Here is a 14,390-nt window from a genome sequence, read left to right on the forward strand (position 1 = left end):
TTGTACAATTTGAAAACCAATCGAATCCTTTTAATCAGTAATGACATGTAGGTCACATAAACTGACAAACTGAACTTAGACTAAATATTGTCTGTACACGCTTTGGCTTGTGGTGTTTTGCGATTTGTTAATCTTGATTTTAGTAGTTATCAAAGACAGTATAAAAATAAACAGCGCCCAAAGCGAGCTTAATGTTTGGTAAAGACTTTTAATGCTGTTCAAAGTGTCCTATTATGATTGTTCAAAGTTCCACATTAAGATCTGACTCCAGGTACAAGGACAATATTATGCAAATTATTATGTGTGGTCTCTGTGCCCTACATTTATTCCTTCTGAATGTTCTTGAAGGGTCAAAGTACTCAGGATGTTCTGTTCACACATAAATAATCATGCTACATTTCATAGGAACAACAGATTTGCTAATTTTACTGCTTACTGAACTCTGTCCTCCAATAAATGTACATTTTATACATTGATACCTGTTTTTTAAGAGTTTTCCAGCAATACTAAACCAGCTAAAATAGCTTTCTGAACAGCCTGTCGTGACTGGAGAGTAATGGACTTTATTAAAGTAGGATGACCTTCATGAGGAAGACAAACCCACCCACACACTCACACGCTCCTGATAAAAACCACATATCACTGGAGATATCTTTAGACGGAGTGGAGAAGTTAACCGGTAACAGAGACCTCTGAATGAATGTCGTTTCTATGACTTAGCATTGTTTAGAGCAAAGTAATGTCTGCGCCACGAGGAAAAGAATGTTCAGTCTGGCTCCTTGCCTCAGCAGGAATGTGAGTATTGAATTTTTTTATGCTCCTCCAGTGACATGTAGAAATCAATCGTTTGTTTTGAGTTACAGGTATTGGATTTTTGCTGACTTGATCATTTTAAAATGTGTTCCTATTGTTGGATGTTAGTTAATATATTGCATTAGTGCAAAACTTGTCATATTTAACTAAATGTTATCTATAGTATCACGTTTTAACAAACTTGTGGCTGTACCAAAAAGATCTACTAAATAAGAATGAATAAGAATGAACTTTTTATAATGGTTAGTGGTATAGTATTTGATTAATTTCACATTTGTCTAAGTTTTAAAAGTTTTTATTAGTAAGGTATTGCCATTATTAAGTCACATTAATATAACAACTTACTGTTTACTGATATATATAGATAGATAGACAGAAAGATAGATAGATGTTTTAAATGACTAATACCTGGTTTTTGAGGTGGCTCAGTGGTTAGCACTGTCGCCTCACAGCAAGAAGGTCACTGGTTCGAGTCCCAACTGAGCCAGGACACATTTCTGTGCGGAGTTTGCATGTTCTCTCCATGTTCGCGTACTGGGTTGCAGCTGAAAGGACATCTGCTGCGTGAAGCCTCATTCACACTACGAGCGACAAGCAGTGGCATATCGACAAGCGACTGTATATTTCAGTGGAGAGTGAGCCACTTCCGGTGACCTTAGTCTACACGACAGTGACCATGGCCCCTTTTCAAATGACTGTTGCGACGCGTATAATGGTCATCATAAGCTTAAATTCTTACAAATTTTTTAATATTGAGATTTTTTAAAAACGTATGAATGTTTGTTTTCATTTATGAATGTATAATATCATCTTTACGTCAAAATACAAAAAACGAATTACCGCTTGTGTGAGGTGTTTCTAATGGAGCGTATATGGGGCTTAGAGTAAATTTGACCTCATTCTCTTCTCTGACTGCCATCATCAGTCTCACACAATTTTTTTTGCTTTTTTGAAAGTCATGATAACACCATTGAGGAGTTTTTCTTTTATTATTTCGGCAAATAGGATTGTAAAAAACTCTTCAATTCACTGCGCTCTAAATGTACACAGCTATGACGCCTTCCACTACTAAGAAACCCCAAAAATGTGAAAAGTGTCTATTGGCAACCAGGCAGGCATGTCGAGAGACATGACAAAGTTGGGAATTCTTCAACTTTATGCAAATAAGGAGCGACTTTTTTGAGCGCTAGCCAATAGGAGCACCAGTAGAGCTCACATGATCCTCTCTCAGCTCACTCAGAGGCCGGTTGTATTCTTCATGCTGTAGACCTACACAGACCTGCGTTTGCAGCAGATTGCCACCCACAGCGGCAGGTAGCTACAAAGTTGCTGCTAGTGTGAATGAGAGATAAAACATATGCTGAAATAGTTGGTGGGTCATTCCTCTGTGGCGACCTCTAAAATAGAAATTTAGCTGAAGAATAACTACAGAATGAATAAATACCTGGTTTTGACTGATTATTTCTCTTTTTTTCCTAAAGGTAATCTGATGTCTTCGCAAAAGAAAGAGAAGACATTCAACACAGGCATCTTGAAGTGGCATCACTCCATATACATAAGAATCTGACTTCAGATTTATCTTCAACTACCTGTTTGCCAAGTGATAAATTAGGTCAGAATGCCTCTGTACATCCATGCCTTGGCGTGCGCTTTTGGTCTGGGCTCCTGGGTGTCCATTAATGGCTTGTGGGTGGAGCTTCCTTTAATAGTCAATGTTCTGCCAGAGGGCTGGGACTTACCCTCCTACCTCACTGTCATCATTCAGTTTGCCAACCTTGGCCCTCTGCTGGTGACCCTGGCGCACAAATTCTGTCCCGGACGACTACGCGAAAATCTAGCCATCTATGCTGTCCTGTCAATTGGTGTTGTAGCCTGCATCCTGCTAGCTGTGTTTTGGAACTACACCACTGTTATCTTTGGACAACCTCGTAGCACAGCATTTTTTATCCTCACGTTTTTCCTCGCTCTGGTCGACTGCACTTCGTCTGTTACCTTCCTGCCTTTCATGATGCAACTTCCCGCCAAATACATCACCACATACTTCATTGGAGAAGGTCTCAGTGGTTTGGTTCCAGGTCTGGTGGCGCTGGCGCAAGGGGTCGGGATGTCAAAATGCGTCAATGTGACAAATGTGTCTGATAACGTCACAGACCCCGGACCTCCAACCTTCATTGTGGAGACACAGTACCTCCCGCCAAATTTCTCCACTGAGATCTTCTTCTCCTTCCTCGCTGTAATGACCACGATAAGTCTGGGTGCTTTCCTCATATTAAACCGTCTGCCTCGGACTTTTGAACTATCCACTGAAAACCTTGTCTCAGACTCAGATGCTGTGGCAACGGTTTGCAGGGGTCTAGAGGGCCCTATGGACCCCAAGACAAACTGTCCAGAGGAAGTGGAACAGAAGCAGAATGAAGTGCTGCTTCCTAAACCGCAGCACTCAAGCTATCAGCTTGCATTCATCTATGTCATGGTTCTATGGGTGAACAGTGCAACCAATGGACTACTGCCCTCAGTGCAAACGTTCTCCTGTATGCCCTATGGAAATATGGCCTATCATCTGTCAGCTGCTCTATCTGCGGTAGCTAATCCTGTGGCATGCATCATTGCCATGTTTTTCCCCAAACGGTATATATATCTTCTTATAATTGCAATCTAATCTTACTCCATTTGTGTACAATTGTATGTGTTTTTATTGGTTAGAAGATATAGCATATATCATATAGATGCCAAGTCTGTTGTAGAGCAGTGTTTTAAAAGGGCTGACAAAAAACATGAAATAATACGCTTAAGAGCTTTTCGCTCAGGTTAAACCAGGGTAGTGTTGCTCTAAATGCTGCTTTTAAATCTTTTAAAAGTATAATTCAGCCATCTACATTCTGAAATGGCCATGCTGTCCATGTGCAGTCCAATTCTTCTAGCCATGTGGACTATGTGCAGACCACATTGTGGTAATTGTTGAAACAGATAGACTTAAGCAGGTGATATAAAGCATATGTCAAATTCATCCATCTGACATGTTTTAAAATAAGTATACACAGACCTGAACCTTGAAATTGTGAAGCTGCTTTCTTTTTGACCAGAGTTATGAAACCCTGCTCCAGAACATGTTTAGCACCACTACTGTGGTGTTAGAATGAATGCGTTGTTAGAAAGTAGTGTTAAAATGTAAAGTAAAAAGTAAAAATTTAGCAAGTGTCAACCAATCACATGCTTTATATTTATGTACTATGAACAGTCACAAAAACTCTACGTGTTATTCTATTAGTACCCTTACAGTCTTAAAAAAACATCCAGGAGAGAAAAGCTTAATATCTAAGTTTATCCTGGAACAATATTCTAAGTAGTTAATGAGATTTAAGGAATACATTTTTGAAACATATGTTATGTTAAAGCTTACATTTAGGATTATGTGCTTCTATGTCATTGTTATCCAACTATTAATCACTGATATTTACAGTTACAGTAGGTTTAGGTGTAGGGACTAGATATGATTACAATTTTAAACAGGAATTATGATCCAGGATCAACATAGATTTTAATCGATGATCACATCCTACTTGGCAAACTCAAATCCACCTGTGTGGTGTATTCTTTCAACAACACCATAGGGACTTTCACACTAGAGGAATTTTGTAATAATTCCTTGAACTAGTGTTAAAAAGTTGTGTGTGAGTGTTTTTTTTTTTTTTAATGATTCGAATTGCACCTCAGGAACTAATAATAAAAGTTGATTTATAGGGACTGCTTTCAGGGGTTCAAAATTTCTCCTGCTTCAGAATAGGAGTAGGATCTAATCTTGCACAAACAACTTGTTAAACCTGATGTCACATGACTTAGCCCTGCCTAATATCAATTGGTCAGAAAGTGCACATTTTTCTAGTAAAACTTGTTAAAATATTGCTGTCTGTGATGCAGCAAGTCCACAGAGAGTAGTGAACACCATCATTTGAACATTAGTTCTTATAACTGAATTTCTATAAATACCTAGTAAAAGCTACTGCAGACACAGCAAATTTGCAAATAAGGGCCCAGGGTTTAGGATTGTAAAACGTGAAATAAAATACTCAGGAATATCTGTTAATTCAAGTAATAATAATCAGTGTGAAGGAACATAACTCAGCATTTTGTTTCCCAAAGGTTTGTGAAACAAAATGACTCAGGGTAAGTATTTTAAGGGTGCTTTCACACCTAGACTTTTGTTTCGGAACCTGTCTTGTTTGCCAAGTTAGCGCGGTTCGTTTTGCACAAGTGAATCCATAGCACTTTTGGTCTGTTTGGAAACGTTGCCGTGTGAAAGCGAACAGCACCAAGAGCAAAGAGCAACAATGTAACAATTTTAATCCTTGTTTTGGAACAACTGAATCAATTCACAAGAGTGTAAGCAGCCTTAATCCCTGTTTCGGAACAACTGATTCGATTCACAGGTGTGAAAGCACCCAAAGTGCGGAATAGCCCCGTTGTTAGAGGATTGACATATAGCACAACATCTCTCTGGTGCGTGGACCTTTCCTGATCCTGTCACCCTCTCCACCCCACTTCACTTACTGTCAATCTACTGTCTTATCAAAAGAAGGCAAATGCCAAAAAATGAATCTTAATAAAAAAGTAAGATCACATTGTTTCTCAAGTGTAAAATGAACTTGCTTAAAAACATTACATTTTCAACCAATGAACAAGTCTAAATAATTTCCTGTATTTAACCCACAATATAAATTTGAAAGCACTTCAGGAAAGTTTCACAATATGATTTTGACTAATAGTGAGCATATGAATCTCTTCCAGTTCATTAGTATTTCTGGGCATCCTCTGTCTTCTGGGCTCTACATTTGGAGGATACAACATGGCCATGGCTGCCATGAGTCCCTGTCCCTTACTCCAAGACACACCACTAGGCGACGCCATTATAGTAAGTTACTTTTTAAAATATTCCACTCACTTCCAGAATAATCTTAATCTTTCACTTTGACGCTGATTCTATTTAGAATTAAATGTTAAAATATCAGTGTATATGATTCAGCAGTGTTGTTCTTTTAGCTACAACTGGAATCAATGTATAAAAATATAAAAAATGCATTAAAATATATAATAACCTCTAAAAGTAACATTCCAAATAATAATGAAACTTGTTTGATCTCATAACTGATTAGTGCTTGATTTGAAAATGCTGAACAAATTCAACTTATTTTTCAAGCTCCCTAGATTCAAAGTCAAGAGTCTGCGTCACTAGCAATGCAGAGTTGTGTAATTCTAGCCGATGTGAGATATACTAATGCTTTCTCAACACCTTTGCGTAATTACCCTGATAAGCAACCACTTCAAACCTACTGTCACAGACATGTCAGCTCCACTGTATTAACCCTTTCATGCATGAATCGTGGAAAACACTGTCTAGATTGTTTTCAATTGTTTAAAAACCATTTTCATTATTACAAAATTATGTTTTATGTACACTATATTTAACTGTCCTGATATGTAGCAGACAGTCACCGTACATAAAAGTGTTGAAATATGACTAAGCAACAGTTGAGGAGCTCAGTTATGCCTGGTGCATTTAGAAAATGACTATTGTTGTCCTTACATTTGTATAGGGCTTTTCTCATATATAAAGTCCCCATCAATATACTGGGGTGTTAGGACCCACACAGACTGCAGGTTGAGCGCAGCAACCTAGCTTTCCCATGTGATCTCCCATCCAGACACTGACTGGGCACAACCCTGCTTAGCTTCAGTAGGTGACCATGTGAGAGTTGCAGAGAGCTAGCTGTGGGTGAGAGCTTGAATCATCAAGTGGGCCCATATCCAGCCTGGTAAAAGGGGTGGTTCTTTTTTCTCAAAATGTGGACCTTTTTGCAGTCATTTGCCTTATTTTATATTTAATTCTGAGACTTAAATACTGCATTTTAGTGATGTGCTAAACACTATTTTGCATTAGCTTGTCGGTTGGTCATCATATCCACACTTTTTAATGCATCAAAATATTTTCTAAAGATTTAGAAAAAAGAAATATGAATAAATACTTATTTTTAAAAGACACTTTTATTCCATCATATATAGAAATCTGTACATTTTTTAAAATTAAAAACTGTATCCTATTGTCATTTATTAGGCAAATAACAAACTCTCCAAATTCAACTTTTCTCAGTCAGAATTTGGCTATTTGATTTATATATATATATATATATATATATATATATATATATATATATATATATATATATATATATGTTAAAACATACGTTTTTCATAAAAAAAAAAGCACAGCACAGCACAGGCAGCATTTACTTACAGTATAACATGTACTTAAAATTACTGGGTAAAGACATTGCAGTTACATTGACAATAAATCATGAAATTACCAAGATATTACTAATAGAGTACCTGTCTGGGACGTTCTTAATTATTTTGTAACGTTAGTGGGAAGTACTGACATTGTGGCGATTTGGCATTGGGATGGTAATGGAATTACCAGTACACACGTTGTGGTTACGTTGTCTGTTAATAAGTCACAAAATGACAAAAAAATTGACCAATATGTTGCGTAACTATTACGCTGTAAAAACATAATTTCCCTATGTTAAAACAGTACAGTAGCTAAAGGTGACTTCTTTTACATCCGACTGTACGTTTTCTTGCACAACTGGATGTTGGACTCATGAATAATGATAGTTTGTATTGGACAAAACTGATTAGCTGTTTTTTTTTATATTAATGTGACGGTCAACAGAGGATTCAGCTTGGCCTTATGCATTTTTTTAATGGGTTATTTTCACAGTTTATGATGGTGTAGCAGTCAAAATAAGATAAATGAGCTCATGTATGGGACAAATTCTGGACCTTTGTCATTAGGGGAGGGTCTTTCGAACCACCCGAACCTACTCTGGCTATGGGCCTGTCAAGCAACAATATTTTGAATGCAATATAGGTAGCCACTGTTGTTAAAATTGTTGTCAATCTACTGACACTGCTCTTAGGTTATTTGAAAAAAAATAAAAAATTACCATTATAAATTAACCTTAAACTGAGTTACTAAATTAACTTTCGTAAATGAGGACATTGTGCATGAAAAGGTTAATGAATTTACATAGAGTCACCACATAGACACCACATTCATCGAGAGGGGTCTGGATGCAGACCTGGTGCAGTGCAATCTGAGCTGCATCCAATGCTTTTTAATGCGCTCACCTAACCCCACCCCTAACCCTACTGGTCACAGTGACATCACTCACTCCATTAAGTGCATAGTGTCTGACATTGCATCGTTGTGTGATTCAATCTCAGCTTGCATCATAAAGGCTGCATTCAGATACTACTTCATTCATCTCTGTTTTAATCTTTTTTTCTTTTTTTTTTTCAGGTTTTATCATGGGTTTTCTTCACGGGTCTGCTGTCCTATGTGAAGGTGATGGTGGGTGTAATTTTGAGGGACCGGAGTCACAGCGCCCTCGTGTGGTGTGGAGCAGCAGTGCAGACTGGCTCTCTGTTGGGCTCCATCATTATGTTTCCGTTGGTTAACGTCTACCACCTCTTCAAGTCGGGGGACATTTGCAACACCAACTGCCCATTATAATAAGACTTTAATGAGGGAACGAACTCCTACTACAACTAGCTTTCACACTTTTGGTGAGATAACAATGGTGACGATGATAAAACAAACACATATACCATTTTAGCATCTGTAGCCTACTTTTTAAATTATTGTGGATTGTTATTTATAATGTATACGTTTTTGATATCTGGAAACAATACAAATGTTTATGCATCGTTTGTGGATTACCATTATTGTTCTTTCAATATTATAGCAAAATCTGATGATTATTTTATCATATCATTTTTGTATTATAAATGCTTTCTCAAGCTGGTATAAATCAAGTGTTTTGGGTTATAGATATTTTTAGCCATTTTGAATAAAAAACAAAACAAAAGACAACTCCTGTCATGTCCTTCAAACTAGACACAAAGTGAAATGTTTACAATCTAAGTCTTAACTCATGGGCCAGACAGAATCTGCGGACGTTTTTTGCTATTTCTGCTGAGAATTTTGGTAAAAATCTGCGGATTTCTGCGGAATTATTTTGGGAGTATCCAGCGGAGTATCATAACTAAAACCTTAATATATGAAATAAAAAGTAATAAATTACTGAATAAAAACTGAATAAACTCAGATTTACACATTTACTCAGATAAATAAACAGAATTAATGATAGGCCAAAAATCTGCAGAAATCTTCGGAATGCTGTGGAAAATCTGCAGAATTGTCCGGAAAATCTGCAGAATTCTGCGTGCATAGATTTCGTGTGGGCCTACGAGGGTGGAATGTTCTCTATGTAAACAATCGTTTTCTTTTCCTTTATTGAATAATTCCTTGACATGGTTATACACTGTAAAAATAGCAGTAAATTGCATGTCTTTTCATATTCTGATTCATGTTTTTTCAACTTACTGTGGCTTTTGAATCGCATCATGGGACCTTGCTCTTTCTTCCAACAACTTATCTTATAACCAACATGTTAAAAAGTCGAAAAAAGTAACTTTTATGAAGATTTTCAATAGTTTGAAGTGACATATTGTATGGGTTTGTGTTGTATATTATGTTGCCAGTATTTTCTGTAACAGATTTATTTATCGAAATATTACTTCCTATACATTATATTATTTCAAACTGCTAAGATGTCAATAAAAGTCACTTTGTTAAACTAAAGAGTTAAATTTTCAGCATCAAAAGTCGACAGAGCAGAGATCAACATCCTGTAATGCAACTCACAACCATAAATAAACGAAAAACACAAAATACGGAATTAAAAGTTTTTTTTTACAGTGGAGCAGAAATGTTTTTTAGAAAACTTATTTCATCTTGGCCTCAAGTCATTGGTATTTATTTACTTTTACTAAGTGAATGACAATTAATATTCTGACCGTGTATAAAATGTAGAAGTTTAAACAACTGTAGCAACTCCAGTATCATCACTAGATGGCGCACATTAGCTTTACATTTTGTTGATTAGCTGATAGTGTATGAGGGTGTTTCTGGCAGAAGCCCAAAAATAAATGCAAGAGTTGTTTTTAAACATATACTGGGGCAGAATTAAAACAGATAACTTGGAGATTTTATTAATTTACTATATAATAATGGTTTTGCATAATAATAAATTTGTGCCAATTTACAGCACTGATAAAGGTTCTTTTTTATTTTCTCATGTGATTCATCTATAAAGACTCATTCTCAGTAAGGATGTCATGTTTAAAAATAAAGAAGTGAATAATAAAGAAAGAAAGAAAGAAAGAAAGAAAGAGTCTACGCCCCATTTAAAATAATCAAGAATCCAGGCTGTTATACAAAACACAAGCATTTCTAATGGCAGATGCACCCCTACACCCCTACTTGCTTATTATAAGATTCTGACAGTATGGTATAAGATTCTGACAGTATGATAACCTTGAATATAAATATCACGGTTTCACGGTATTGTAATTACTGCTCTTAAATATATATATATATATATATATATATATATATATATATATATATATATATTTAATATCTGGGTAAAAAACAAAACATTTTACCCCTTTGAACACAGTATATTTTAATTTGGGAAACATTTATAATATTTTGGAACAGTAAACAAGTCTAAATAATTCAAATGAATCATTTACTTTAGCTGTCTTCATTTGTTTCACTTTCCCGAACTCTTGCATTCAATCTGCCCAGTTGGTGGAATGAACTCCCTAACTGCATCAGAACGGCAGAGTCACTCGCTGTCTTCAAGAAACGACTAAAAACTTAACTATTTAGTCTCCACTTTCCTTCCTAATCTACAATTGCCTCTCTGGCTCCACCGCTAAATGTACTAAAAAATAAAAATAAAAACTTACATTACTAATGCTTTGCTTCTTAGACTTTACACACCTGAAACTTGCCTAGAGCACTTATTCATTGTTGCTCTTATAGTTGTGTAAATTGTAAGTGGCTTTGGATAAAAGCGTCTGCTAAATGACTAAATGTAAATGTTTCAAAAACACAGATTTTTTTTACAATTTAAAATGGCATCTTTGGATATCTTTTCTGCTGGAGATACTGTTGTCCGAAAAAAAAAAAAGTAAATAAAAAACTCTTACACATACCTTAGGAATGGCATTGCAGTGGACTTCGTTTTAAAACCTTGACTTTTCCAAACCGCGGTATACTTTAAACACGGTTATCGTCCCATGCCTACTCATTACGTTCCGCTAACTCTGGCCTTCTTGCTGTCCCTTGGTACCGCCTCTCTTCAATGGGGGGGCAGATTATTTAGTGTTATTGCACCCTGTTACAACCCCTGGGCAGTCTAGGGAAGTGGGGTTGCACACTTGATCAAGGATTTTGTTCAAACAAACACTCAAAGAAAATTGAACTCAAAGTAATGACCACATACAAGAATTGCTGTGCAAATAAAGTGATTTATTACTAGTGGTGATAAGTAAAGCAGTGAGTGAGCTATTTACAATATTTACAATTCACAACCAAAACAAAAACCTAAATTAGAAAGACTGGCTATGGGTGGCGCTAAAGCAAAGAAACAATCAAAACCAAACAGTCTTACTAATATCAAATCCCCGCTGAAACCAAACTCTGAACTCTCTACCACGCTCACTCCATTCTGCTAACAATATCTCAGAATTCAAATCTTTACTTAAAACTCACTTATTTTCTAAATGCTTCACTTCTGATCTGACAAACTGACCACTTTATCGATCCACCACACTTGTTTTTGTACTGCCAGTTTGTTATATTGGACTTCCTGTATGTTTGTGTATCTAATGCTGTCTACAATTATCTGCTTGTACTATCTCCTTTAGTCACATTCTTTTGTAAAGTGTCCTTGAGCTCTGGAAAGGCGCTATATAAATGAAATGTATTATTTATTATTATTAGATGATAAACCTCCAGTGTAACTACAATACATTTGTCGACAACAATCCAGTTTTTATTACAGTTATCTTTACAGTTATCATTCTTTGTACAAAAAGACCTTGATGACACTCTAGCCTGGTAGACGCTATTCATTATTTTGACCACCAGGTGGCCTCAATATACTATTGAAAAGCTTAACGTAATGACCTTTTTATGATACAGTTGAGAGAAAAGGCCTCAGGTCTTCACAAAGCTTTCTTTATCCTTCGCTACTCAGTACTTGCCATTTAGAGGAAACTTTTATCGAGTTTCATCCCAAACAACTTCTAGAGAGTTTTCCCCTGTAATAACCTAGGAATCAATGTCTTGCTCAAGGGTACAAACTGTGATTGTGATCGCAATAAATCCCAGTTCTGTTCTAGAAGGCTAGTTTTTGAATCCTTAAACTTCCACATCAGCCTCATCTACTGAATGCTATCAAAGCTGTGTTCCATTCTAAAGTTTCAACCCTGAGCCTTGATCTCTTTGAAGGGTTTATCCTCTGGAGTGAGGGCTTTGAAGGGATGGAAATTGTAGCAGAAAGGAAAAAAAAAAAGCACCAAGACTACTACCACACAAAGCCATAGAAACTTTTTTTGGCTCATTACCAAAGATTTCTGCCTACACACTAAACTACTGAAACCAACTAGAAATGACAATAAATTTGAGCAGTTTATATGGCAGACCAGTATGTGGTGCTGTAATTCTCCCAAAGAGATAAACAAAAATGGAGATAATGACGCATGCACATATGCATGTATACAAACCACCACAAGACGAACGTGATGAATGCATTTTTTTTGTAAAGCTAGCATATATCCTGCTGTTGTATTTGTTTTCATTGTTGTGTAACATAGTGGTGTAGTACTATCAAGATGTGGACCAATTATATTATTATTACATTTAAAAATACCTAGTGGCTGTTCATTCGAAAACAGCTAGGCATTATTTTCAGACTTATCCAAGTCTTGGCAAAATGCTTACACTACCTGACAAAAGTCTTGTCGCCTATCCAAGTTTTAAGAACAACAAATAATAACTTGACTTCTTGTTGATCATTTGGTATCAGAAGTGGCCTATATGCAAGGCAAGGGCCTCTAAATTAAGCTTATTTTACCAAAATAAAATATGATCATGCCTTGATTTTTAATTATTTAGCTAGGACAGTAAGGTCTGACTTTGCTTAGACAAAAGTATTGTCTCTTCACAAAAATAGTGTACAGTATAGAATATAAAGTCATGGTGCAGTGGAAAAAGAATTCATATTGTTTATGACTCTCATGAGCTTGGAGGACTGCATCTATATATCTCTGCAATGACTCAAATAACTTATTAATAAAGTCATATGAAATGGCAAAGAAAGTGTTCTTGCAGGACCCCAGAGTTCATCATGATTTTTTGGATTCCTCTTCAATGCCTCCTCCTTTATTTTACCTCAGACATCTTCAATAATGGTTATGGCTGGTAACTGGGCTGGCCAATCCTGGAGCAGTTTGACCCTCTTTTCTTTCAGGAGCTTTGATGTGGAGGCTGAAGTACTGTTTGAGAAGGAGCGCAATCCTGCTGAAGAATTTGCCCTCTCCTGTGGTTTGTAATGTAATGGGCAGCACAAATGTCTTGATTCCTCAGGCTGTTGATGTTGTCATCCACTCTGCAGATCTCTCGCATGCCCCCAAACTGAATGTAAACCCAAATCATGATTTTTCCTTCACCAAACTTGACTGATCTGTGAGAATCTTGGGTCCATGTGGGTTCCAATAGGTCTCCTGCAGAATTTGTGATGATTTGTTACTCTTACAACTGGAATCGACGACAAGACTTTTGTCAGTGTATAAAATACCAACTTTTTTTTTTTTTTTAAATATAGCTGTATTTGACTTTGGATGTGGCCTATGTTTCTTATAATTCACTTCTAATGCATCCTCCATTGCTATCTGCATCATAAACATTCACAAAAACTTTAAGAGTCCAGAGATAATCTGTCCATTATTTCTATATCCTTCAAAATCCTTCATTCTGAAGGGCCCTTTGAAGTGGCCAGATGATGACTCTTCAATATGATGGCTATCACTGTTTTCATTATAAAGTGCAATTTGTAATTGGATTCATCACATTTAGAACATGGCAATATAAAAAGAACTGAACAAAGCCTGTAATGACAGCCCATTTACCTTCTTAGACATGTGCCTACTACATTTTAATTCATGTTCTGCTTTTTTTGGCTCGGGAAACATTCAATTTCATAGTTTAAATAATAGAGTTACCAACAAATAATTCATCTCCATAGTGAACACTGATTTAGATGACATCAAAAAACAAGTCTAAAATCAATTTGATGTCAAAACCTAGACATCCTTTTGACATCCACACACTGATGCCCTTTTGACCATGAAAATGATGACACACATGACATGAGCTTTATTGACTTGAAAGCCTAAATTCCAAATACCAAGTTTACAGGGTATTTTATATTCCTAAAGTGCATGTAAACTACTTTGAAGTGAAAACAACATCAAACTAACATCTAACATTGGCGTCAAAAACACAAAAATGTCAATTTGATGTAGTTTTGACATCAAGATCAGTGTTTTCCACAGGTTTGAAATATATTTGCATTGGTAGCCGGACTAAAACACACCATTGA

At 36.3% G+C, this 14,390-nt stretch overlaps 1 protein-coding gene and 1 long non-coding RNA gene across 8 annotated transcripts in view; one reads left to right on the plus strand and one right to left on the minus strand.

Moving 5' to 3' along the window:
• The window catches only part of LOC137496363 (uncharacterized), a 104,055-nt gene that overhangs the window by 25,588 nt on the left and 64,077 nt on the right, over positions 1–14,390 (minus strand). For 3 of the 6 annotated variants that reach the window (XR_015498036.1, XR_015498029.1, XR_015498043.1), the window contains exon 5: positions 11,236–13,512. The exons of the other annotated variants lie outside the window; for them this stretch is intronic. This is a non-coding gene — a long non-coding RNA (uncharacterized LOC137496363). Of the gene's footprint in view, positions 1–11,235; positions 13,513–14,390 lie in introns of those variants that run through there. 6 annotated transcript variants of the gene reach the window in all.
• Positions 657–8,743, plus strand: slc52a3-1 (solute carrier family 52 member 3-1). Of its 2 annotated transcripts, none has more exons than XR_015497262.1 (4): positions 657–795; positions 2,295–5,310; positions 5,599–5,722; positions 8,171–8,743. XR_015497262.1 is itself a non-coding variant. In NM_001040357.1 (4 exons), exons 2-4 carry the CDS (start codon positions 2,432–2,434, stop codon positions 8,381–8,383), a joined length of 1,347 nt encoding a protein of 448 aa, NP_001035447.1. In that variant the 5' UTR covers positions 672–795; positions 2,295–2,431; the 3' UTR covers positions 8,384–8,743. The 2 variants fall into 2 exon arrangements, 1 of the variants encoding a protein (NP_001035447.1); NM_001040357.1 differs by having other exon boundaries at positions 672–795; positions 2,295–3,441.

Source organism: Danio rerio, chromosome 8 (assembly GCF_052040795.2).
Source record: "Danio rerio strain M-AB ecotype USA chromosome 8, GRCz13ab, whole genome shotgun sequence".
Lineage (NCBI taxonomy): Eukaryota > Metazoa > Chordata > Actinopteri > Cypriniformes > Danionidae > Danio > Danio rerio.